Source organism: Zalophus californianus, chromosome 15, assembly GCF_009762305.2.
Source record: "Zalophus californianus isolate mZalCal1 chromosome 15, mZalCal1.pri.v2, whole genome shotgun sequence".
Taxonomy (NCBI): domain Eukaryota; kingdom Metazoa; phylum Chordata; class Mammalia; order Carnivora; family Otariidae; genus Zalophus; species Zalophus californianus.
In genome coordinates this window covers 6,033,542-6,060,614 of record NC_045609.1, presented here as the reverse complement: position 1 = coordinate 6,060,614, position 27,073 = coordinate 6,033,542, and the positions used below count along the sequence as shown (strand labels likewise).

At 39.9% G+C, this 27,073-nt stretch overlaps 1 protein-coding gene across 2 annotated transcripts in view; it reads left to right on the top strand.

Moving 5' to 3' along the window:
• PRKG1 (protein kinase cGMP-dependent 1) overlaps window positions 1-27,073 on the top strand; it is a 1,248,815-nt gene that overhangs the window by 432,950 nt on the left and 788,792 nt on the right. For both annotated transcript variants that reach the window (XM_027593906.2, XM_027593897.2), the window contains exon 3: window positions 16,804-16,917. In XM_027593906.2, the coding sequence (XP_027449707.1) occupies window positions 16,804-16,917 (114 nt within the window). The remainder of the gene's footprint in view (window positions 1-16,803; window positions 16,918-27,073) is intronic.

Genomic DNA, 27,073 nt, shown 5'->3' with positions numbered 1-27,073 from the left:
CATAGGTCTCAAAATGTCTTGTGTGGCTGGACACATAAATTCTCCACCATCTACAACTGCTTGCCATGCTAACTGAATAAGTCAGTTAAAAATAGCCTTGCAGCTCTTCTTCAGCATAAAAACAGTCACTTAAAAAAAAAAAAATGCTCGTCTGTCTGAACAAAGATCTTCACATTAACCCCTGAACCCCGCCCAAACACTCAATCAGCAAATGTTTATCGCTTTTGTGCTAGACACTCCAGATTAGGATATACTTTTGAAAAGATTGTCCCAGCCCTTAAGAAGGAAAGTCCAAGGGTAAATATGTTCATTGACTTAAATGTCCTGGATTTCCTTACAGTCGATTAGTATTCCCTTCCCCCTGGGCATTTTCTTAGGTCCACCCTCATAAGCTTATGGTAAAATCCAAGAGAATGAGAAATAGATTTCAGTGCATCTACAATCCCAAGCTCTCTGCTGTCAGGAGTCTCGCATTCAAAGGGCAGACTTTTCCCTAGATGACAGTCACACTAGGACCCCCTCACAAGAAAGAGAAATGCCTCATCCGGAGAACAGTGCAGTACATGTCTGCAAGCCCTTTTCTGGGACCCCTGGGGCCAGAAGTATGAGAATTCATTTTTCAGATTTGAGAAAAGTCATATGGTCCATATACTGCATGTTCTATAATACCCCCGCTTGGGTCTGGGACAACCCCTATACCCAAGCACATTAACATATCCGTAGCAAGATATACAAGTGGTCCTTTAGGTCAGATACAGACTGTAGAAGGTCTCCTACTGGGTCAGGTCAGGTTTTGAAGGCAAATGAGAAAACCACCTGGGACTTTAAAAAACAGATAGGAAGTTGAGGACCGAATTTTTTTTTTCATTTTTTATTGTTATGTTAATCACCATACATTACATCATTACTTTTTGATGTAGTGTTCCATGATTCATTGTTTGTGCATAACACCCAGTGCTCCACGCAGAATGTGCCCTCTTTAATACCCATCACCAGGCTAACCCATGCCCCCACCCTCCTCCCCTCTAGAACCCTCAGTTTGTTTTTCAGAGTCCATCGTCTCTCATGGTTCATCTCCCCCTCCGATTTACTCCCCTTCATTCTTCCCCTCCTGCTATCTTCTTCTTCTTTTTTTTTCTTAACATATGTTGCATTATTTGTTTCAGAGGTACAGATCTGTGGTTCAACAGTCTTGCACAACTCACAGCGCTCACCATAGCACATACCCTCCCCAATGTCTATCACCCAGCCACCCCATCCCTCCCACCCCCCACCACTCCAGCAACCCTCAGTTTGTTTCCTGAGATTAAGAATTCCTCGTATCAGTGAGGTCATATGATACATGTCTTTCTCTGATTGACTTATTTCACTCAGCATAACACCCTCGAGTTCTATCCACGTAGTTGCACATGGCAAGATCTCATTCCTTTTGATGGCTGCATAATATTCCATTGTGTATATATACCACCTCTTTTTTTTTAAAGATTTTTTTTATTTATTTGAGAGAGAGAGAGAGAGAGAGAGAGCACATGAGAGGGGGGAGGGTCAGAGGGAGAAGCAGACCCCCTACTGAGCAGGGAGCCCGATGCGGGACTCGATCCAGGGACCCCAGGATCATGACCTGAGCCGAAGGCAGTCACTTAATCAACGAGCCACCCAGGTGTCCTATACCACATCTTCTTTATCCATTCACCTGTCGATGGACATCTTGGCTCTTTCCACAGTTTGGCTATTGTGGACATTGCTGCTCTAAACGTTGGGGTGCACGGACCCCTTCGGATCCCTACATTTGTATCTTTGGGGTAAATACCCAGTAGTGCAATTGCTGGATCGTATGGTAGCTCTATTTTCAACTGTTTGAGGAACCTCCATACTGTTTTCCAGAGTGGTTGCACCAGCTTGCATTCCCAGCAACAGTATAGGAGGGTTCCCCTTTCTCCACATCCCCGCCATCACCTGTCGTTTCCTGACTTGTTCATTTTAGCCATTCTGACGGGTGTGAGGTGGTATCTCATGGAGGTTTTGATTTGCATTTCCCTGATGCCGAGCGACGTAGAGCCCTTTTTCATCTGTCTGTTGGCCATTTGGATGTCTTCTTTGGAAAAATGTCTGTTCATGTCTTCTGCCCATTTCTTGATTGGGTTATTTGTTCTTTGGGTATTGAGTTGGATAAGTTCTTTATAGATTTTGGATACTAGCCCTTTATCTGATATGTCATTTGCAAATATTTTCTCCCATTCTGTCGGTTGTCTTTTGGTTTTGTGGACTGTTTCTTTTGCTGTGCAAAAGCTTTTTATCTTGATGAAATCCCAATAGTTCATTTTTGCCCTGGCTTCCCTTGCCTTTGGCGATGTTTCTAGGAAGAAGTTGCTGCGGCTGAGGTCGAAGAGGTTGCTACCTGTGTTCTCCTTTCGGATTTTGATGGACTCCTGTCTCACGTTTAGGTCTTTCAACCATTTGGAGTCTATTTTTGTGTGTGATGTAAGGAAATGGTCCAGTTTTATTCTTCTGCATGTGGCTGTCCAATTTTCCCAACACCATTTGTTGAAGAGACTGTCTTTTTGCCATTGGACATTCTTCCCTGCTTTGTCAAAGATGAGTTGACCATAGAGTTGAGGGTCCATTTCTGGGCTCTCTATTCTGTTCCATTGATCTATGTGTCTGTTTTTGTGCCAGTACCATACTGTCTTGATGATGACAGCTTTGTAATAGAGCTGGAAGTCTGGAATTGTGATGCCGCCAGCTTTGTTTTTCTTTTTCAGTATTTGAGGACTGAATTGTAACCGACGTCATGGCCGGGGCCCTGCCACCATGCCCAGGGACTGTGGATGTTCAGGTGACCAACACGAATGAGCTCTGCACATAAAGAGTTCCATGACGGACCATCAGCAAGAGTTAGCATGCCGGCAGTTTCAGCTTTGGCTGGTATTCAGAAGCTATATATAAGAAAGAAAGTTCTTCTGATAGCCAATACAAAACTCCAGGTCATCAGAAACCCTGAGCTGCTAATTCTGATACCTTAACTTACTATCTTTTCTCTTTGCTACATTGCATCCTATTTCCCAAACCTTCTCTCTTCTGTTATTCCACAATTCATCTGCCATCATTCCCATTTCTCTGAGGCTTTTCTCTGGTTCTTCTTCACCTGCACCTTCTCTAATGTAATATTCATATTCTGTCTGCCCTGTAACAAAAGATGATACATGGGGCTTGGAATTTTGTCAACGTCTCTTCAGCAAGAAGTCCTAACTAACTCAGTTCATGTTTACAGTGACTTTGGAAGACTTGTTTTGCAACATGCCTTGGTGGAATTGCAAAAAGCTAGAATGTGCCTCTTCAGAATATTCTTGGGAACATCTCATTATCTTCTGGAATATGACCATAAAATCTGAGCTCACAAATGACTGCTCATTAATAAGGAAAGTTTTAACCCAGGATCCGATGCCCTTGAGGGTATCCTATAGTGATACTGGGCACAGAGAGAAACTAAACATGTTTTTTGCCCATTGTAAGCATGGGATCATCCATCAAGTTTGACATTCATATTTTTCCATTAACTAGGGATTTCTGTTTGCTTTGTGGTCTGTGCTTCTAAAGGTACCTGTGTCTCACTGCAGGTGTGAATCATCTGTGGAGGTTTTTCCTCTGTTCCTGTTTTTAATTCATTTTGATACTGTCATGATACCCACATAAAGGGGCGAGTATTACCTTCTGAAATTCAAACAGCTTCATCTTTAGGATTGGCTGCATTTTCTATCCACAGAGTTGGGAGAAACTGATGCCTCTTCATTTATCAAACAGATTTATTGAATGCCAGACTGTGATTTTTTTTCCCCCCAGAGCAAATGAACAATAACAACAAATCAACAAAAAGTCTGTCTCTGTGCCTTTATCTTCTTAGCATATTAAAAACACAGGTCTCTGGTTGATACATACCAATGTCAGACAGCTTTTAAGAAAATAGAAATCTTTATTAATGGATTTTTAAGCTATCTTCTCTAATAATAACTAGCTATGATTCATTTTTTTACTTGGGACAATATTTTCCAGGACCTCTTTAATCTTTCCCCTCACCAAAAACCTGCTCCTTGTAGCAACTAGATTTCAGTTGTGGTCAAACTGGCATACTGCCCAGAATGGGGTTCACTAGTCCTGCACCCCGAGTGTTTTCTCCTCTCGGTTGAGTTGTGTTAGCACAGGAAAGTCTTCAGATTTTCTTTGTAATGAATAAGATATGTGGGAAATGTGAAGGACTTATGTAAGTGCTTTTGTCTTGGTCTCACCGAAGAGCTTTAACTTTATTCTTTACAATCCTGGAGATGTCAGCTGGTCCCATGCCATCTTTCCTGACTTTATACTTTCCCAGTAGAGACCAAGGACTTCAAAGTGTGTTAGGAGAACATAAAAACTAAAGGCCCAGGGCTAATGAACTTTAATATTATTTTCCCAGGGAAGCAGCAGCAAGACATAAGGCAGTGTGTTTTCTTAGTGTTCAAGTATAATTTAAAACCACCCCGCACCAAAATTCTTCTTTATTGAATCTGTATTCTGCATCCTAATGTTAGATGCCGGATTTTTCTGATACTATTTCGTTCTCTGTTTGTATCCCGATTTTTCTGTAAAACCAGCGACTGGACAGAAACATAGCATTAGTTTAACATCTGTTTTGTAGTCTTCACAATGTAAAAATACCGTATATTTTGCCTTCGATCTGTTGGTAATCACTCCCCTCTCTGGGCAAATTCCTATTTACTTCTCCGGGGTCTGGGTGTGGTGGGAGACAGTTTATAAAAGAAAAAATAAACTAGTCACTCAAATGCAAACTGGTCTGTTCTTCATGTGAGTCAGGGGATGGACTCAAATCAGGAAAAACTGAAAAATCAATATGGACCTCAATATCATTTAGAGGTGCTTGGATTCAAAACATAAATGATTTAAGACATTTTAAGATAGGGACAAATTATTCATGGACGGTGCTAAATCATTAGGAATAATTTTCTATGGGAATTAATTTCTTAAATTTATTCATTACTACTCAAGACTAGGTAGAACTTCACATTCTTTTAAATATTTTAAGCCTACTGGGTTTCTTTATAAAATTCCTTAACACAGTAGAAGGGTGATTAACATAGCTGTATTAACAGTTTTTTTAAGTATCCAAGATAAAATTTATATTTTTATAGTTTCCAATTAAACAGTGTACCTAGTTTTTTTCCTTTTTTTAATTATTGAATTTGGGCTGATTAAGCCAACATTTCCCCTGTCTCTCCTATGGCCAGAGATATATTAATAAAATAATTCTCTAAGGTGAGAGGCAGGCCAGATGGCCAGGGAACGAATTACTGTTATCTGGCAAACAATGAGGTGGGATCCATGATTTTGGACTTGTAACAAGTAATCCCACAAGCTTGTCTTGCTTCAACTTGTTTTGTTATAAATCTACTTTGTTTTCTCTTAGATAAATTCTGGGCTGTCAGTGAGAGTTATTAATACCATGGTAAGACTCTATGAGGAGTCTAGAGGATTATTCATTTAGCCAGGGGTACTTACTCTTTTTTTTTTTTTCGTTTTTGTGCCAGGGACCCCTGTGGAAGTCTGATACCTGGGGACCCCCTTTTAAAATATTTTTAAGTGCATAAAATTGGCTACTTCATATTTTCCAAGGAAAACAATTATATAAAAAAATAAATTTTAAAAGTTGTGGTTCACTAATATATGTGTATTTTTTAACACATTAAATAATAAGGTCTAACACTGTGTCTAATAACTACCATGAGTTCGAAGGAGTGAGTGTAAACAATATTTAAAGATACCTACAACTGTGTCCTGCATCGGGCTCCTTGCTCAGTGAGAAATCTGCTTCTCCTGCTGCCTTCCCCTCCCCTTGCTTGTGTTTTCTTTCTCTCTCTGGCAAAGAAACAAAATCTTAAAAAAAAAAATTTATAACTGTCATAGAATAACAAAATGTGATTTCTGTTGGTGACACCATCATAAATACTGTTAAACCATATAATATGGTTTGTTACAATGGAAAAGCCCCATTTCAATGAGAGGTTAGTAAAAGTAACAATATGAAGATTTTATCCAAGTTCTCAGCCCCCTGAATTCTATTTGGTTAAGGACCTTTGAACTAGACCATGAAGTTTGAAACCTAGAATGACACGTGAGGCTTTAGACTTGGATTAATTTAGAGAAGATCCTGGTTTGTGTGAAGATTAGACACACAATGCCAGGAATTTGGGTTTGATCCCAGAGAGACTAGTGTGAATTTCTTAGGGGAATATTTTATCAGAATAATACTCAGGGAAGATGGTTTATTCTCTTTGCTCTATAGTTTGGTGGCAGAGAATCCAGGCAAGGGGCCGTGTCCCCTTACAGTAGAGTTTCAGTTAAGGGACAAATGGGGTGTCTTATGCAGTGTGACTGCCCCAAAGGGAGTAAGAGCGGTTCTTCGAGGAAGAGTGAGAAGCCAAAGCGTCCCTGACTCCTTAACATTTTTGTAAAGGATAATAAAACACTAGTACGATTAGTCTTCTAACTGAGTGATTACTATGTGCCTGTGCTAAATCCCCATGTTTTTAACAGCTTTATTTGGGATATAATTCACATCCCATACAATGTACCCTTTTAAGGTGTTTGCTTCAATCTGGTCTAGAATATTCAAAGTTGTGCATCCAAAAACCATCCAAAACCACCGTCCGGTTCAGAGCATCTCATTCCCCTCCAAAAGAAACTCTGTGCCCCTGAACTGTCACCCCCAACCCCTCCATCCCTCCTGGCCCTAGGCAATTGTTAGTATACTTTCTGTCCCTCGAGATTTGCCTGTGCTGGGTGTTGCGCATAACGGAGTACTACAGTGCGTGGTCTTGTGAATGACTGACTTTGTTTGGTGCAGCGTTCATCCATGCTATAGGGTGCATCAGTACTCTGTGCCGCAGTATGGCTGAATAACGTGTCATTTTGTTCGTCCCTTCATCAGTTAAGTCCTCGGTATGTGTGGAGGACGTGCGCAGGAAAGGAGTGTTTGGCTGTTTTCTTCCACCCTCTGGTTCTCTTAAAGTACTACCCTGACTCCACCTTCTCCTGTTCCGTAGTTTACAGGAAGGGGAGCACCATCTTCTTTGTATGGGCAGCGGCTTTCAAACCCAATCCTCCCACTCCTGACCTGCCCCAGGCCATTTGTACAACAGCTTTGGAGAGAATAAGTTCAAACATTCTTTTTCATCTTTTTATAGAAGTCTCGAGTATTTTGCAGGGTAGATGGTTGTTGCTTATTTTCTCTGCTTTTTAAAAATGCAAAGGTAGGTGAGTGCTCACCATTTACTCTGGGGAATCCTGGCCTCGTATAAAGGGGAAAAAATACATACATTATGTTACATCCAGTGTAGCTATTTTAAACTGTCAAATACTAATTCTCCTTATGCGATATGTAGTACTGGGTAAAATAAAGTACGGAAATACTTCCATAAGTGGAGTGGAAGGGTGACACTTTTGATTTGTGTTTTCCTTGTGGACTACATAGGCATTCTAATTAAAAAATAAAATCCGAAGGCCTTCCCGCAAGCATGATCACAGTCATGGTCATCCTCACTGATATTTCAGTCTGGTCGGGAGTGAGTACCTGCTAACCCCCTACTACTTACAAGCAGGCATTAAGTGGTTGCCCCTCCATTGGTTTAGGGCTTCCTAATATTTGTGGAAAGCACACACCACGCTTTCACGTAATCTCACACATTAATCCTATGAAGCAGTTAGTGACGATCTCTAGCGCACGGATGCAGAAACTGCCAAAAGATGGAGGTGTCCAGAGCAGTGAGAACCAGCAAGGCGGCTTACACCTTCTGATTTCCAAGTCTTTCCTCCTCCAGCCTCAGAACAGCCTTTACAAAGCTAAACAAAGGTACCAAAAGGGCTTAGAAAAAGATCTCCTCTCTGACTGAAGCCATTCACTTGTAGACTGTAGCTACTTTTCTAGCCTCAGGTGAAGCTGAATGAAGTACTCTTTTGATGTGTAAAGGCTGGTACCCTCCCCTAATTGATCTGCAAACAAACTCCCCTTGTCAGTTTCTCAGAATGGCATGATTTACATAATTCTGCCAGGATCTCTGCTCTTCCGCTCCAGGACCTGCTTGATTCTTCTTGGACCCTTCTAAGCAGGGCACCTTCCCTGCCCCCCCCACCCCAGCATTTTCCTCTCCCAAGCCCTGTGCACCAGAAATCTGGGAAGCAGACTCATCTGGGGAGAAAGGTAGGATGTTAATTCTGGCAACAAATAGCTGAATATTACACATTAAACACCCCATTTCCTAAAACCTGAAGCTTTCCTACTGGCCCCTTTCTCGGGAATCCCCAGCTTCCCGCCCATTTCCCTTCTCCTCTTCCTGCCTTGGCTCCGTATCCCTCAGCTCCTTCCAGATCCTAAACGTGATGAAATCAAACCCTTGGGAGCCTGCTTTGAGCCCTCCATAAAACTGCCTTTTTTTTTTTTTTTTTTTTGTCTAAAGGAAATTTTAAGAACGACTCAATCTATACCTTTATCTTGCCACAAGTATTATCTAATTCTCATAACCCTATAAAATAAGATACTATTATCACACATCTGTAGTGAGGTCATCGAGACCGAGTTCAATCATTTCTTCAAGATCCAGTAGGTAGTTAGCGCCCCAGCCAGGACTGGTATTCTCAGGTGTGTCTGGAAAAGCCTGCCACTCCAGCATCAGTAGGATGTTCTTGTAAGTCATGCTTCAAAATGTTCTGTACTTCTCTTTCAGATGACATCTGCTGGGGAAAATGATCCAGTGAATAGCTCTGTGGCTTGATTCAATCCAGTGGCAGTGCGGTTTGCTTAAATATTGCAACCTGGTGTTAACCTTTTTTTAGTTTGCAATTTACATCTGGTGGAGGTTAAATAACGAATAGTGGAAGTCAAAGATTTCCCTTTAAATGTGGAGTATTTTGTACGTGCACGGATTAAATCAGGTGTTCTCCATGTCGGGACTACTCCCATTTGGGGCTGGATGATGCTTTGTTGTGAGGCTGGCCTGTGCATCCTAGGATGTTTAACCACATTCCTGGCTTCTGCCAACTAGAAGCCAGTAGAAACCCTGCCTCCGAGTTGTGATCACCAAAAATGTTCCCAGACATTGCCAAATATTCCCTGGGGACAAAGTAGCCCCCCCCCCCCCCCCCCCCCAGATGAGAACTACTGCCGTACAACGAACTCTCCCAAGCTTAATATTAAAACAAAACAAAAACGTGATGGGCGCCCAGGAGTCTGATGGTGTGAGTGGTACCTTTGCTATGTGCCTGTCTTTAAGGAACTACGGGACTAGCCATTAATTGTTGAAGCTAATTGCGGGTGCTCATGAATTATAGAAATGATAGAGCAAGAATGCATTATATATTGATGGAATTCAGCTTAATAAACTTGACTTAGTTAAGACAAATTATCTGCTCAACTCTCATTGACTCAGGGAATGATCAGTCTGCTCTCCTTTCCTGAGCGTGTATATCTGTCCTCTGTCCTCGCTTTTCTTAGCGCTAGAAATTGAAATTAGTCCATGGGCATTCATCTAGTGCTTTTTGTATACTTTAAAGTGCTAGGGTTTTAAAACACACTGTGTGTAAAGATTATAGACTTATGACGTTTGTGAAATCCTTCCAGAATCCTGTTCATAGCGGATAAGTGGTTGACCCATCTATGATAGTTTCTGTATGTTCTCTCCTCCTTGAATATCTCTGAGGGCAGAGATGCTGCAATGTAAATTGTTCATTCCACACTTCCACTGATGGAAATTGCTTAAATTTCTCTGGATCCAATTTGCTTAAATTTCAGTCTGTTTCCTCATATAGGATTCCTTTGTAAATATGTACAATTGCCCTGTGACCTCAGAGATAGAAACAAACCAAAGCAAAGTTCACATATCTGGGTGTGGATGTTATGGTTCTCTCTCTCTCTCTCTCTCTCTCTCTCTCTCTCTCTCTCTCTCTCTCTCTTCATAAGTCAGACAGTCAGATTTTAGTTCTGGACATCTCACTTATGTTTTTGATTCTCTCATTCCCAAGAGTAACTATGATGATTTTTATTTTATATTCAAATATATATTGATCTGTTGTAATTTAGTGTAATGAAAAATTGTGTCAAGGGTATTTATAGTAGTCATGACCAGAAAGGAAATCAGATTTGCCTAATTGAAGAAGAAACAAAGGTCTTCACTCATATATCTTCAATGAGCCTCATAAACCTCATACTGTCTCATTCCATTTGGTAACTAGTAATTTTGCGCTCCCTGAAAGAATTATTGCTATGACGATATCAGAAAAGTGACTTTTTTGAATGGGAAGCTTGGCCCTAACCAAAGTAGTATAAAAACCTGATGGTTGAAGAAACTGTGACATAAATAGTTTAAGGGAAAAAAACAAACACAAAAAAAAAACAGAACCTCTTCTCTTCCCCTCCCATCCCCCAAGAGAAAACTAATAAGCAAGATCCCTAACTAGAATAGGGTGATGCAAACTTTGGAAGAAATCATCCTACTAAAACAGGGCAGTTTCTCACAGGCTTTCGCTCAATGGCCAAAGAATGATTTTCAATCACCAAGATTAACACCTCATCTAAGGAGCAAGAGTTTAGATCCAGAGAGACCATACCTATTTGGATCTGAAAGCAGTCTTGAAGGGAAAACTGACAAGGTGCTAACCTCCTGTCATTCTTTAATTCAAGAACAAACTCAAATCTCCTAGTGAGGCTGTCTTTTTCCTTTTCACACTGGCTGAAAAAATATCTGGCTGAATGAACTACAGGTTTGGAGAGGATATCTAAGAGTATCGTCTGTTCCTGGCAATTGGATGGGTTTTCCCTGTAGCCCATGGCAGCCTTAGCAACTTCTACTTTCTTCCCCACGTGAAACACCCCCAATCTAAAATAACCCTGCAAGGCAAGTCAGACATAATCGTATCCCTAATCCATTAGGAAAGCAGAAAGTAGGAGCTAAAAAGTCTCATCCCAAGAGGGAAAACATTTTCTTCTCATCTCTGTGAGATGGATGGATGTTAACTAAATTTATTGTGGTAATGACTTAGTGTTCTATGTTAGTAAAGGCATCCTTCAGTAGACCTTAATTTTATACAGTGCTCTATGCCAATTACATCCTAATAAAACCGAAAGAAGGAAAAAACAGATCCATAAGTGAGCCTCATCTCCTAGAGGAAATAGCCCCATGCTGGTGGCCACACAGCTCAACCATCACGTGCTGGATATTCCTGTGGAATCTAGCAAGTGCAGAAACCCATAGGAGAGAATTCATAGTGTACAAGCTGTGGGCTCAAACCTACCGAATCATGACGGTGTAGTCAGACAGATGGGCGGAGGGAAGGGAGGGGAAGTCTTGTCTAGAGGGGACCTTTGGTATAACACCCGTCTGCCTGTAATAGTCAATCAAGTTGTCCTGAATGTTCCAACCAAGGTTATTGGAACGAAGCACAGAGTGTTCATAATTAGGTTATTACCAGCCATTCTAGTTCAGCCTGCCAGTAATAAATCTCTAAGCTGATTTACCTTATCGTGAAAGTCCTCATGGCACAAAACCACAGGTTAGTGAGAAACCCAGAAAGATAAACAAAGCCAGGTGATTCTGGGTCTCCTTGTAAACTCAATTTCTTTTATTTATAGGGCCTACTCATTCTTATGAAAGATGGACAAAAATATAGATACTCTGCAATGGATCTCTTCACACTTAGCATCTCCCAGGGATGGCACATGAACCCTGATGCCCAGAAAGCAGGAGGTGGGCTAAATTTTGGTCAAGGTGGCAAATGTCAGGACTTAGGGCTCGGCTGGTTCCATCATCAGTGGACATCTGGTACCTGAAGTAGAACAAAAAATACATACGGGGGAAGGGGGGGCGCCTGGGTGGCTCAGTTGGTTAAGCGACGGCCTTCGGCTCAGGGCACCATCTCAGGGCCCTGGGATCGAGCCCCACATCGGGCTCCCTGCTCAGCGGGAAGCCTGCTTCTCCCTCTCCCTCTGCCCCTCCCCCCAACTCCTGCACTCGCTCTCAAATAAATAAATAAAATCCTTAAAAACAATGCATTCAGGGTACTATGATAAAACTTTCAATTAGTCATGCTAATTGCAGGGGTGATAAGAGCTGAATGACACGGTCACCCTGAAATCTTATATAAGCAGCGGTTCCAACACCTCTCCTGTGAACAATAACAGTTCAGCAAAATTCAAATAAAAATGATTTGGATATTTCTTTTTTATGGTGGGGAGAGTGCATAGTAAAAATAATGCCAATGTAATATCATGTTTTTTAAAAGCAAAAGTGAATTAAAAAAAACAAAAGCAGGTTGTATAGATGGACCACATTTCAGATCGTCATTACTTCCCCAAATCACAGTTCTAATAGCCTCTAGTCACTGTCGAGTTCAGTTAGGGAAAATAATGGAAAAGTCTAGAACTTTACTAGGATGTTCTGAAAATGTCTTTTTGCTACTCTCAAAGGAAAAAAATATCTTTGATTTGGAATCTAACATATTTGAAAATTAAAGTATTGAACAGTCATGAATAAATGCTAATGAATCTCTGCAATTTCTTTAAGAGAAATAGAAATTACATTAATCAATGCTGACCTGAAGTAAATTCATCAACATGCACTCCTGAAGTTAATAGCCAATTATAATTATATAAAAACCTCCAAGCTGGGTTCTTTCTGAGTTGGTAGAAGCCTCTGGCAAAAGCCTGCTATATTTTGAGCCTAAATGACTTTTTCCCTATTTGTCTTATCCCACATTGTTCCCCTCACCACCAAAATAAACACACATAGGCCTGCCTACCTTCTATGCAAGTGAAGTCAATTTAAACCAAACCTCAAAGGTAACCATAGAGTGGAAAAAAGGGTGGGGGGGGGCAGTCTAAGACTAGGGGAGTGGCTTCACGATGGCCCTAACACTTGAAAGGACAGGTGTATGCAGCAAGCTTGTGATGGTCTTATTCTTAGGTTTCATAAGTGGACCACACACTCCATACGTGGAAATCGTTTGTAAGTGTATGATCACTTCTAGTTTTGCTTCAAGGCTGCTGTGTGGTATAGTGAATGAGCTTAACCAAATTCACACTTCACTTCAATCGCTTACATTCCTGGGCTCTTGGAAATCGGAACGTTCCCAAATGTCTTTGAAAGAACTAATGCCGTGTGTGTACCTCACTTTTTAACACCCAAGGGATCCTGCCTCCCTGAATTACTTGTTCACCCACACAGCAGGTAGAGGGAAGGAAAGTGATCACACTGGGACTCAGAGTAACATTTTACAAACACTGTGTTTCTGTTTATCATTTAGATATTTCCATTCATTAAAAAAAAACAACAACACTTTCTAGACAGCTCTCGTCTATCATATGTGATCAAAGTCCTTCCTTACTTGGCTACTGTGAATATACTGAACCTGTAGGATTTAACTTAACCTAGAAAAGATGTTTTACATCCACATTTCTATTTCTCAAATACAATCTGTACCAGTAAATCTCTTCTTAAATTTTTTTTTGCTATTCTAATGAATATGGATTATAACCTTCTGTTACCAACACTGATTGTTCATATATATGCATGTCTATTACATATATACTTATTTATACCTATCTTTATATCATATATGAATATATAATTATTCATACCCGTCTTTAAAAAAATGAGTTAGAGATGAACAAATTAGGCAAATATAAAATAAGATCAGGAAAATGAGTTGGAACCAGAAATGCATTTATGCACACATTGCCAACCCCAGAGTCTTACATAATTCTGGCTGTGAGCTTTCTAGAAGTCATATCTCAAAGGAAACATGATCAGTTTCAGGATTCACTATCAGTTAAAATCAATGAGTGCTCTATGAGCATGATTTTTCAGAGAAGTAAGGAGCACCAGAACCAAGTACAGCGGTGTCATTGCAGTGTAGGAATAGTTACAATTTCCCAGAGTGGGGAATATGCATTTTATTAATTGGCTTAGATGTGGCAGGTACCCAGATGTCCTTTAAGAAACCACTGAGCTGAAAATGAGAGTCCTGTGTTTCTCATCTTTTATTAGTTGAGAAGCCTTATTGTCACGCTGTCCAGCAGGATTCTTAGTAGTGGGCTTGCTCCTCTGCGTCCCTTTCCACTGAAGACTTCCGCCTCTGGGACCCAAGGAGAGAGCAAAGCGGACTTGTACAAAATCAGTTATGTATGGAAGTTATTTAGGCATTGCTCATTTTGCTCTTAGTTCCTTTAGTATCATTGAAGCTAGAGCCTTACTTCCAGAAAATGTTGTAATGCCCTGGAACGTTGTTACTTTGTCCTTCATGGGCGTCTCCAGCATAAGAGGGTACTTGCTAAAGCAAAGCTTGTGGAATGTTGGCTGCACACGGCCAAGTGAGGAAGAGCACAAAGTGGATGCATTCTGCTGCGTAGATCACGGTGACTTCTCGAAATGCCATTGTCTTCTTTGGGTTTAATGTTGATTTGAACCCAAAAGTTCTCAAATGCACTCCCTCCCCCCCAGAGAATCTGAAACAAATACTTTCTCCATTTAAAAACAAACAAACAAACAAACAACCACAAACCTACTAACCTATGTAGACTTGATCGGTTTCTGTAATAGATTTTGGAATACTGTGTTTCAGTTCTAGATAAGACATATAATAAAAATAACCCCAGTAATAAGAGCTAGTATTTATTGACCATTTGCTATATGCCGGTGCTGTGCTCAGCATTGCCCGTTTTAATCATTTCATTTTATCAACCACCTGATGAGATAGGTGCTTTTCTTTCATCTATTTTGTTAATGAAGAAACCAAGGCATGAAGAACCTAATAACTTGCCCAAGGTCACAAGGCTCATAAGCAACAGATAAGAGAACCAGAATTTAACTCCTGGTCTGACTTCTAATGACTTATAAATCTCCTAACCATATTACGTTCTGAGCCTGTTTCTCATTCTCAAGTAGCAGAGGAAATTTGTTAAGGGACAGGCTTACCATGGAAAGGGAGGGGTTGGGGCATAGCATGGGTGGGGGTGGGGGGCATCTGTGGCTTATGAAAATACGGATTTACTGGGCTGGTATTGGTGTACCTATCACAAGAGTTTTATTTTCTGCAGTCAAGAAACAAGGCATACAAAGCTAGACTAAATTTTGAGTGGCCAGACCTGCCTAAGAAAGTATGTCCAAACTTTTAGAATTCTTGGATTTGTTCATTCCTGAATAATTTCTTTATACACAGAGGAGGTACACACAGAGTTCAAGAGTAGTGAATAGACCTTATGTGAAATTTTATCCTAATTACTGAAGAATTCTCTCTCCACTGATAGCATTTACATGAAATGGTTTTCAGGGTCAAAAAAGAACAATGTTCTCTGAAGGGTTGACCTCACATGACTGGTACGTGGATTACACTTTCCCAAGAAGTTTTTTGATATTGAACATTTTATCTCAACGGGTGTTTGAAGAAATTAGCACATCGACCCTGTGATTTTTACAAATGTTGAGACTAGGTTGATTTTGTTTGTTTTTTAAAGCGGGAGTATGTTTAAAGCCCATACTCTAAAAAGTTAAACATTACGGGAAACACGTAGATACAGGAACAATTATGAAGTTGATGCACGTAGGTCTGAAGTTTGGAGAAAATTTGGTAGCGTTAGCTCCTTTCATTCATTCACTAGCTAATGCCAAGCAAGAAGGCTCTTCCTTAGACTGTGGATAAGTAACGCGGAAGAATAATTGAAGTGGGGGGGGGCTATTAGTCTAGAATGGATTGTGTTGCCCATTTATTTCCAACCCCACCCCCCATTGTGTGAGGTGAGAGAATTTCTGGTGCATGTAGCTGTACCTTTTAAAAAAATCTATTTCTTTCATTTCCTCATGGATAGCATTTGCCTTTCTTGCAGGCACCAGTGTATAACCAGGGTCCATGTATCCTTGGCTCTTTCCTTCCTTATCGTTATATTTTCCAAGTCCTTTGTGGAACATAAATGGACCTAATGTCTCTGTTTCCCCCACAACCCTCCTAGTTTATTTGTCCTTACGGCCAGTGTTGCCGGACTGGGAAGCAGATAAAACAGTCTTGCCCAAGTCAGATAAGATGCTTAAAAATAAAAGATAACATGAGCTGCATTTAAACGGTTCCCAAGGGTCAAAGTAATCTCCCTTCCTGTAATAGATGTTCTTTACTCAAATGACAATTCCCACGTATGAAGTGTGCTGTAGAAAATGCACCCACTTACCCAGGTTTTTGCTCTGATTCAAAATGACATTAAAATTGGAATTACAATAGTTTTCTAATTCGTATTTGGAAAAATGCATGTTTACCTTTTTGTCTTTTCTGTCTTTTTCTTTCTTTCAGTCGTACCTTAGATCTTATCAGTGATTAATTTTTTTTAAAGATTTTTTTCATTTATTTGACAGGGAGAGAGCATAAGCAGGGGGAGGGACAGGGAGAGGGAGAAGCAGGCTCCCAGCTGAGCAAGGGAGCCCAATGTGGGGCTTGATCCCGGGACCCTGGGATCCTGACCTGAGCCGAAGGCAGATGCCCAATCAACGGAGCCACCCAGGTGCCTCTTATCGGTGATTAATTTAAAGAAGGATGGGGTTTCTTAACTGACATGATTTATTGCATTTCTTGCATTGCATCTGGGTGAAGGCTTGGTCTCCATTGGTAATTGCTTTGCAGTTTTATAGAGAAGAGCCTCATACTCCTCGTTGCATGTTGAAAATACAACACATGAAATGAAGCGTGGAAGAGAAGTAAAATGACTTTGTCTCTTTGTTCTAGATGGTAAGGTTGAAGTTACAAAAGAAGGCGTGAAGCTCTGCACCATGGGTCCAGGAAAAGTGTTTGGCGAGTTGGCCATTCTCTACAACTGTACCCGGACAGCGACCGTCAAAAGTAAGACTTTTTTCTTATTTTGCCAATACTTTCAATGTCCTTTCCCCTAGACCTTTGGGATATCGATTACCATGCCTTTTGATTTAATCTTTGTAATTTTGTGAATCAATATTTTAATTCTTACCTTGCGCTACGGTTGCTATATTTGTTTGCCCTGGTGAAAGAGGATTAACAATCTGTTCTGCATAACTTAAATTTTCTCACTGATTTATGGAAGTTATTCTTTTAATTTAGAATTCTTATTGATGAAGATTTACAAAATGTTACAACTTTATAAATGAAACAGCAGTGAGACCTTCCTTTTTCTGCCTTTAAAGCCTCACGCTAATACTAAAGGAAGTTTTATGAATCTGTCTATTTTGGGTTACATTCCCCCATAAATTCCACTTGTTCATTCAGTGGTTTAGAAAAAAATTTAAAGGAGACATGTCCTTCATCTCATTCAAACATCGTTGAGTGAGATATAGCCTGAATTCTAAAATCGTGTCTGAGTCTATTCTTGTCTTCAGCTGCTCATCAAGCTGTATATTATAGTATTTTTCTTTTCTACTGATTGAGCTTATTTTAAATCGGGGCAATAAAGCAGCTTGTTTCCCTAATTTTACATGTATGTGTATATATGATTTCTCCAGCAACTTTTATTACTCAGTAGAAACAGCTGCAGTCGTTAGGGGGGTGGGGGGAAGTGGTGGTTTTAAATACTCCTTCTTCCTGAGTAGAGGATGGAATGAACGCATAACAAACAGAGCTGAATGCAAAAAGCCAACAATAGAAGGTCCATTGCATCTTTAGGCAGATGCATTTCATGTTGGAAACATTGTTCTGACACATAATCCTGTGGATGATTGCAATCACAAATCACTTTGATTAGGTTTTGTTATCTTTTAAAAAAAGAACATGCTGTTGGCAAAATGACCGACTATCAGTTAGTTTTAGTCGGATGCCATTGACCGTTTTGTGTATTGGGTTTCTTTTTCTCAGAAGTATGGCCTATGGCTACCAATATGACACTGAACCTTGGATTGTAAAGAATTCAGAATGTGTGGCCAGCCAGCCAGCCTCCCGGAAATTGTCCTCCATGCCTTGTTAGTTAATCGCCTTTTTATTTATTGATGTCGGTCACTGGGACCTCAGTTGTGGTTGGGGCCCTCCTAGGATGAGTTCTTGACATTTGATTCTTGATCTTTAAAAGCACAAAACTCTTTTGATTGACCGGCACCACCAGGTTTTTATTTTATGTGATCATTTTAATTACACAACTCAAAGAATAACGAAGCCCAGTTAAACATAACAGAAGCTGCCACAACTTTTAACTCCCGTAAAAAGTGCCTTAAGTAGAAAGAAGAGTAGTCACGACACCATTAAGTGAAATGGATTATGCTATCAGGCTGCATTTTTCTGAGAAATGCATTCCTTGTAGGTCAAAAAGGCCAGAATAACACATTTTGATTAAAACAGGCTTTCTCAGAATTGCGAATGGTGAATTAGAATATTTTAAAATATTTTAGCCTTGTATACTGCTCATTTAATTCTAATGAAAAACCGCGATTCCAAAAAGGTCAACAGTTGGTAATAACATGTGCTTAATCTGTTGAAACTTGGAATTAGGAGAACTATTTTAGATAGACTAAATAATGTATTTAAATGAATTTTGCGGCAAAGTTTTTTTTTTTTAATGAGATGATTGCTTTGCTTTGTGAAATTTATTAGGTTCCTGTAAAATGGTGTTCATCTGCGGTAGCTATTATACTCATGTTTGATAAATTTAAATGCACACTTTGGATCTGATTCAGTGAGAAGGAAGTAGGTGTTGAATGCAAATTATAATCCTAACCATTTGGGGGGCATTAGAACATCGGCGTCAAAAAAAAAAAAAAATGAGTAATGGAGCATGTTCTTTAACACAGACACAGAAGAGGTGTGTGCACACAGGTGTGTGTGTGTGTGTGTGTGTGTGCCTTTGTAGTGCCTACTTAGGATGTGGAGGTAGTATTGAGAAAAGAACCTAAGGTTGATGGAGTGCAGATCCATCTCTGCACTTAGAGATGCACAGAGGTTTCTGCATGACTAAGGAGTAATATCTATTACCAAGATATTCTGAATGTCTTGTAAAGAACTTTAAGGTGTGAATAATGATTAGTTCTTATTCGGGACCTTTTGTCCTGTCTCCTACACTATCCAGGGAGATCATACTTGTGGCCATGATCCTTAAAGGTACCACTTTAAATTTATGTTTAAATTAAACTTTCAAGCTGATCACTTTATAATTCTGATTAGGTTCCATTATGGATGCTACTTGTACCAAAAGACTACAGAATATAGCACCCCCCGCCCCGCCCCAGTGCATCTTACTTATTATGTGTGCTATTTCAAAATGTCCTTATCTGGCTTTTTAGGTCATTTCTCAGGATTCAGGATTTTGCCAACTCTTGTCCATTTCTTCTCAACCGTCATTTTGCCGGTAATGACCCGTTTAGAGTAACTTTCAAAATGGATTCGCCCACTTGGGTGTAATAGTTAAGTCCAAGGAGACCGCCCATCCTATTCCATAGCTTGTCTATGGAATTGACTTGCCTCTTTCTTTCTCATTTACATGGATTGTGACCCCCTTTCTTTCAACATCACCTACTTTATTTCATGGTCCCTCTCTCCTTTCTTTCTCCCTCGTCAGCCTGAGAGCTGCCGAGCATTTTAATGCATTTTTAATCTCACAGTGGTAACTAAATCCTGGGTGACATTCAAGAGCTCCTCGATGTATATGAGTCATTTCTTGTTCAAAAGAGCACTTTTTCGAAATTGTATCAGGCCATGAATAAATAAATCCCAGTGACTTCCTGTGAACAAAGATGATTCTATTACCTGTGGGTTTTTTTTTTTAACTTAGGATATCAAAAAAGTTGTTTTCTCATTAAAGTTATAGATTGATATTATGCTATAAAATAGGATACACTTGTCCATAATACTTCAACAGAAAGAAGCTCCGTAGTAGTTTGTAACAAGTCCTTTGTTTTTCATCTGAGAGAAATCCATTGGCATTCCTCTGGGAATAAATAAATAAATGTATACCACTGGTTATGATGGTAACACCAGGAAAGCGATCTGAGAGCACCAAGAATAACTTTTAAAATTGAAACCATAATGACATGGAAAGAAAACCTCATACAATGGTACAGGAAATCTATATCCAGAGTCTCTTCCTATCTTATAAAACAGCACATTGATTTTTCTTCCCTAGAGAAATGAGTATATCAAAATCCGTAAAAGTAACATTTTGTTGGAAACACACGTAACAAATGTCTTGAGGTTATTCATGGCTTAAACACCAGCACCTTTTCTGCTATTGTCTTGTTTTACCTGGATGCCCCACAAACAGGTCTCACAACTACATAGGGATTTTATTTTATTTTATTTTATTTTTTGAGGTGTGACTTCTATGCCTCTTTGCTCCCAACTTCAGTTGTACATGAACTGGGGTATTTTTGCCTGAAGATACTAAATGAACGTCTGTTCCTCCTACTTTAGGTGTCTAGTTCACAAATCCCCCAATCTTAGACAATGTATTCTTCACGCAGTAGCATTCAAATAGACTCCAATAAAACCCAGACCTTCTCTTTGTAGGAAAACCTCTCAATACCCGCGTAAGTTGAACCCATAGAAAATTATCTGCAAAATTTGTCTGGCAGTGGTGGGGGGTGGTGTGTGGTGTGAGACTCCTTTATGAATTGACTTGAGCAAAATATCTGAGTAATTATTTTTCCTTAGATTATTTATAGCAAGTATTTAAACATTCCTCAGACACTGAAATACTTGAGTACTAGCATAAAAGAGCCTAAACATTCTACAAGAAATCCATTCTACAAGAAATTGGCTAATTTTAGCAGTAACGTCTGCTAAAAATATCTTTCTGCCTTCGCTTTTGAATACTTTCAAGTTTACCTAAGCTTTCCTAGAATATTTGTACGGGGGGAGTTGACTAATTAAGATATTTCAGTGTGTCATAGACATTTTAAGAACAAAGTTCAAAGGTTTGGATTTTTTAGTTTATCTTTGGATTTTTTTAAAATACATTTGAGTCTGTGCAGTAAAGTGGCTTGTACATTCCCACATAGCTTTGTTTCAAACCTGTTATTCAACCTGAGAAAAATCTGCCAACTGTCAAAAAAAAAAAAAACCACAAAACAAAAACCGCTAAAGAATAGGGAAAAAAATTAAAAGATTTGACTAACATTTCTTGCTCAAATACCTTTATGTACACTAAATGCAATTCTTATAAGGTCAACAGTGCCTTTTATCAATAAAGGCACAGAAGAAATGAATGCCAATTTTATTAATAAAAAGGAGTTCTAGATAAAGCTCTTCTGGTGGCTCTAAATCTTACGTATGAAGATGTAAATAGTTAGACACACTTTAGGAAATATCATTGTTTAGTTCTGTAAAGCATCATTTATGATAAAGTTACATTCACTAATGGAAATGAAGCAAGATTGTCCGCCAATACCACTGTATGTCCTATATGCGATTATTACCTGGAGTTTTAATGAGCAGCACGGACCCGGGACAGTCACATTCCCTGTGCCAAAGCACAGAAGCACAAGAGATAAGCATGCTAATGAGAATGTCTCCATTCTGCCTTCGAGGCCAATTAAAAAGATGCAAGCTTTGCATTCTCCTCGTCTAATGCATGTCTTCTGCTGAGAATCCTGAAGGGAAAGGAGAAACAAAGTAATTTTAGGCAGCTGATGACTAGAAATAGGACCCTGATTTCAGAAGAATAGTCCAGAAATGGCCCGGGAATTGTCATCCTGGACAACAAAACAGTATCTGGCCGCATCCTGGGAAGCAGGTACGCTTGCTGAGTGGGTTAGGTAATATTCCTTTTAGTAAAATGGTCTTATCACATTTGTCTATTAAAGAATATTGTGAAATTAGTAACTCAAATCCAGTTATGTAATCCCTGAGAAATGCATTTCTTTATTAAAGGAATTAATCCACTAGGTGCCCATGATGCCACACAACAGACTAACAAACTCATATACAAGAGCTATATCATCTCATTTCTATATTGTTTAAGTGAAATAAAAGTGAATTTCAGAGAAGAGGAAAACAGTAAACTACACTGTTTTTTTTAAGATTTTATTTTTAAGTAACCTCTACACCCAACGTGGGGCTCAAATTTACAACCCTGAGATCCAGAGTCACACTGTCTACTGGCTGAGGCAACCAGGCGCCCTTACAATGTTTTTTTTTTTTTATAGGTTGAATTTTTTTTTTTCTAGTCCTCATGGGAATTGTTGTAGTCAGAATTTATTTGATTTATATTTATCTACTTCCAAAAAAAGATTTGACTTCAATATTGACTAGGCTTGGTCGACAGGCGTATGTTGGCAGTGCTTCTTGGGGGAGGAAGGGAATACCTCTTATCATCAAAGGACAGTAATACTACTTAATTCCTGCTTGTGGCTAAATTACTCTCCCTCCCTCCTTTAATTAATGGAGTACCTTGAGTGCTCCCTATATCTAGAGAATAGTCAGGCTTTAACTGATGGGATGTTATTTTTTAAGGATCACAGATAATTTAATAGTAAATGTAGCAATGGGCAAGGGAGGCTGATTTGTTTTTTATTTATTTTTTGTTTTAGCAGCTTCTTTAATCTTGCAAAATTTTCTGCAAAGGCCTGCATCATAAGAAGCTCCCGCACAGGGGGCACCTGGTTGGCTCAGTCTGAGAGCCTGTGACTCTTGACCTCAGGATCATGAGCTCAAGCCCCACATTGGGCATAGAGCTTACCTTAAAAAATAAATAACTAAAACTGATGTAGTGAAAAAAAGGGGGGGAGAAATAAAGCTCTCATACCATGTAAAGGTTGTGTCCGTTTTGGTATACTGCATCTTAATTTATTCAAGAATTTGCTAAAACGTAATTTTAGTATTTACTTGGCTGATTGAAAGAAGAAAAAGCAAAGTAGTAACATAGGTCAATACTGTATGTTATGTAATTATTATTATTTTTTACAAATGAAACACTCCTGTCCGTGGATTGTGACAGATGCTCAACAGGAGTGACAAATGAGAGCAGAGAACATTGGAAGGCTGTGGGTGATGCTCTCAGCTCAGCACATTTGGGCGTGGCGTGTTGTTACCTTTATTTTATTGCTGAAGCGGCTGAGTTTAAGCGACCGGTCCCATATCACGTAGCTGTGTGGTTAGAGGGAGGTCCATGAGTATGTCACTGCTTTGCTCTGCTCTTGTCATAAGCTTTTACATTTCATCTGCAGTGGCTCATGTTGCATTTAAACACGAGTGCATCCATAGGACTATGTCTATTGAACTAAGGCTTCAGGCTTTATTTCCACAAAAAAGTGACACAGCATGTTATAATTGTGGGTTCTTTAAATTTTTAAACTGTAACATATGGACCCACATTCAGTACATCTGCTACAAAGGGATGAATCCTGTGATATAATGAAGAGAGGGTCATAAGCTGAAAGCCTTATAGACCCATAACAAGCAATCTGAACCAACTGTGGGATCGAGGTTTTGTAGTGTATTGAAATACTTGAGTGTCTCATGTGATGAAACTTTATGGTTTAACATTTAAGACATCACTAAGTAGCTACACATTTCTTTTATGAAATATATCAGTCAATGAATTTCTTTAAAGTAAGAATTATAAAAAAATAAAGAACAATTTAGAAACACTTAATAAAGTGATTTTTCCTTTTATTTTTTTTTTTTTTACATAGCAAATGTATTAAAAGAAAAAACAAGAGTCATGACAAACACGTTTACTCTTGTTTTACCTAGAGGAAAAACAATCTCGGCAATTCGTTGGTCAATCTGAGCAGCCCACTCTTCTTGTGGGATGCCCTTTGTTGACTGGATACATTTCTCAGTAATCATGGTAACAGGGTTTTAAAATTTACAGCTTGTTACCCATGCTTTATCTAACACCATCCTCAAAATATCCCAATCTAGTAGGTGAGAGAAGTTGTCTCTGATTCTCCAGATGAGAAAGTGGAGGCAGGATCATGGGATCCATCAATGCTAGTTCATTTATAAACTGATGCCAATTTAGGGGAATCCATCAATGCTAGTTCATTTATAAACTGATGCCAATTTAGGTAGCAATGCTGGGGGCATTCACTATAGGCACCCCTTCCTCCTTCCCTCACATGTTTAGACCTTTGAATGAAGTCTGTAAAATGCCCAGTACCCACACCCAAGTGTGGACTCTTGATTAGGGAACTTCAAATGTTTATTACAATGTTTATCTAACTGGGATGCTCAGGACTGCCCCCAGCATCCCCTGTGCACTTGTTAGAAGATGCCAGACAGTTTGCATTTCTACAATCTTTGGGACGACGGGTCACAGCAGTCTGTGTAAAGCAAGTCCTCCAGGTCATTCTGAAACATCCAAAGTTTGAGAACCACTGATCTATACCATACAGGTACTTAATTTGTATTAACCTTCAAACAACACACCCTTCCCTGCATTGAATTGTCAATATTGAAGTATTTAAAAGAAAAATTACAGACACTGTAATAATTACTCTTATTCTGGGCATCATTGTAGTTTTTTTTTTCTCCTTGTTATTTTATTGCTGTCATGCAGAGATATTTAAGAAAAGTTGTGTTTTTCTTTTAAAGAGTGAAACATGGTATTAGTGGAAGACTACCAGCATTGGTAGTCTACCAGATTATTACCGTATTCTTTTGAAACATAGCGAGAAGTAAAAGAACAGGTTGAGTGGGAAGGAAAAAATTAAAAAATCGTGGACTGCTGGGCTATGTTGTTAACAGGGATAGCTTTTAGATTTATTGAATTTGATGGCTAAGATGTTGGTAGGAAAACAGAACAAAAAATGAGTTTCATTTGATTTCTGTTGTTCTTTGTCATAGTCATGAATGTAGTTTGGATTAGGAAAAACCCAACAAAGTATGGATGGGCATTTTTAAGAGAACAAGGGGTTTGGAGATGTCTGAATAAGTAGAGTGTTTTTCCTTGTTGGGTTAAGTCCAATCCATTGGACCAAGAGTGGAAAAGGTCCTTTATAGTCCATCTAGGTGGTCATTGATCAAATTCACAGTGAAAGGGCTCAGCAGTTCTAGGTGGATTGCAGCTCTTTTGGCGTCTAATAATTAGAAGATGAGAAGATTGTATTTCAGTCTAGAGAAAGACATGGGGAGTTGCTTGGAACTAAGACATAGATTTCTGAGGTCTGGTGTGTTGCAGGTTGCGGGTGAAGAAGCTAGCCAGCTCATTTTGACATGGGTCTTGAAGGAATTGAGTTTTTACTGTGAATATGGCAGTAGATCCTAGAAAATTAGTGTCAATGCTCAGAAAGGCAGGGAGGAGAGGGCTGCAAAAAGGTAGGGGCTTAAGAAGCTGGACAGTGCATTCTATAGCTAAGTGTTCTTTACGCCTTGTTTTCTCTAAAGGACAGTCTGCTTTGCTAACAATATGCACTTTATGCCCTCGTAATTCCTCCCACTTGTAACAGAACAACTTTTTATTGACTTGAAAGCATTGTTGTCTGTAAGTTTTCTGAACGGGATCAAACGGTATTGTGCTAACTATCTTCATGACTGAATTGTTTTCTTGTTTTCTTTCTAAAGAAAATCTCCTGGAGTGCTTTTGTGTATGAAGTATATACGAGCAGATTTTGCTGGTGACAGATGGGGGAGCAGCCTCCAGGCACCCCGTCCAGTACCCCCTTACTCTTCATGCTTTCTGACTATCCCTGGATTCAGCACTTCTAAGGCTTTGTTCTTTTTTTTTTTGGTTCAAAGCTAACACAGCTCTAGTTGAATCCAAGGGCACTTTGCGTATCTAAGTAGGGGTAATTTTTGATAAACTATTTTCATGGACTTATGATGAAGTTTTGAAATGTTGGTGAGGTCTGGAGCCGACAGCCAAGAAAGAATTCTTGAGACATTTTTGGTGCAAAAAAGGTGGTTTCATTAAAGCACGGGACAGGACCCGTGGGCAGTGTGAGGGTGACTGATTATATACTTGGGAGTTGGGGGAGGTAAGGACACAGGGGGTTGTCCAAGAGGACTCTGCTATGCTAAAGAAGACTCCCAGGATACTGGAGGCCTGGCTATTGTCAAGCTAAGGTTGTTTCCTCCTCCACCAAAGCATTAACACGAAGACAGTTGGGAGTTTCCTGGAGAAATGTTATACTCTGCCTGCTTCAAGTATTTGTCAATGGACTGCAGGTTCTTTTTTTTTTTTTTAAGATTTTATTTATTTATTCATGAAAGACAGAGAGAGAGAGGCAGAGGGAGAAGCAGGCTCCCAAGGAGCAGGGAGCCTGACGCGGGACTCGATCCCAGGACACTGGGATCATGACCTGAGCCGAAGGCAGACGCTTAACCATCTGAGCCACCCAGGTGCCCAATAGACTGCAGGTTCTAAGGACATTTTACTTTATTTATAATCCCTTCTGCCTCTGTTTCCCACATCACTAAGGAGGGGAGGGTGATGTTAGGGCTCCAGGAAATTGGGTCTCTGGGTCTCTGGAAGTCAGGTTATTGATAAGAATGCCTTTTCCCTGTAAATCCCTAAGACGTTGGTAACTGATGGAGACTCACATTCTGCCCGACTGTGATTTCTGTCAGTGAACCATTTGCTTTTTCCTTCCCTTTGTTTTAGGGCAGGCAGGAGGTCCTGGGGAATGTCACACAGATCCCACGTTTCAGATCTTCTGAAACGCTAAACATCTTCTGGGGTGGGGGTGGGGGTGTCAGCTTGTGCTTTGTCCTCTGCTTGCCTTCTGCTCCCTCATCCCTTACATTGGCCCTGTGCTCTCTCTCTAACCTTCACAGCGGCCCTGTTCCCTAGGGATCAATGACACCACTGCACAGGTGAAGCCTCTGAGCCATGGAAGGTTGGAGTAACTTCCTTAAGCTCACACATCTAGATGGCTAAACTCTACCTCTCTCCTTGGCCGTCCCCAGTGAGACTTCAAACTGTATCCTCTCAAACTTTGTTCCTGGCATTTGATAGATGAAGATCCAATTTCCGATCTGTCCTGTCATTTATCGGCAATTTCTTAGGCTTGAATCAAATTCTCGAGGTGCTGCTAAACACACCAGTGAGTGTCACGGAGAGAGGCATAACCCTACAAGTAAAGCATTTGTAATCTAGCTGAAG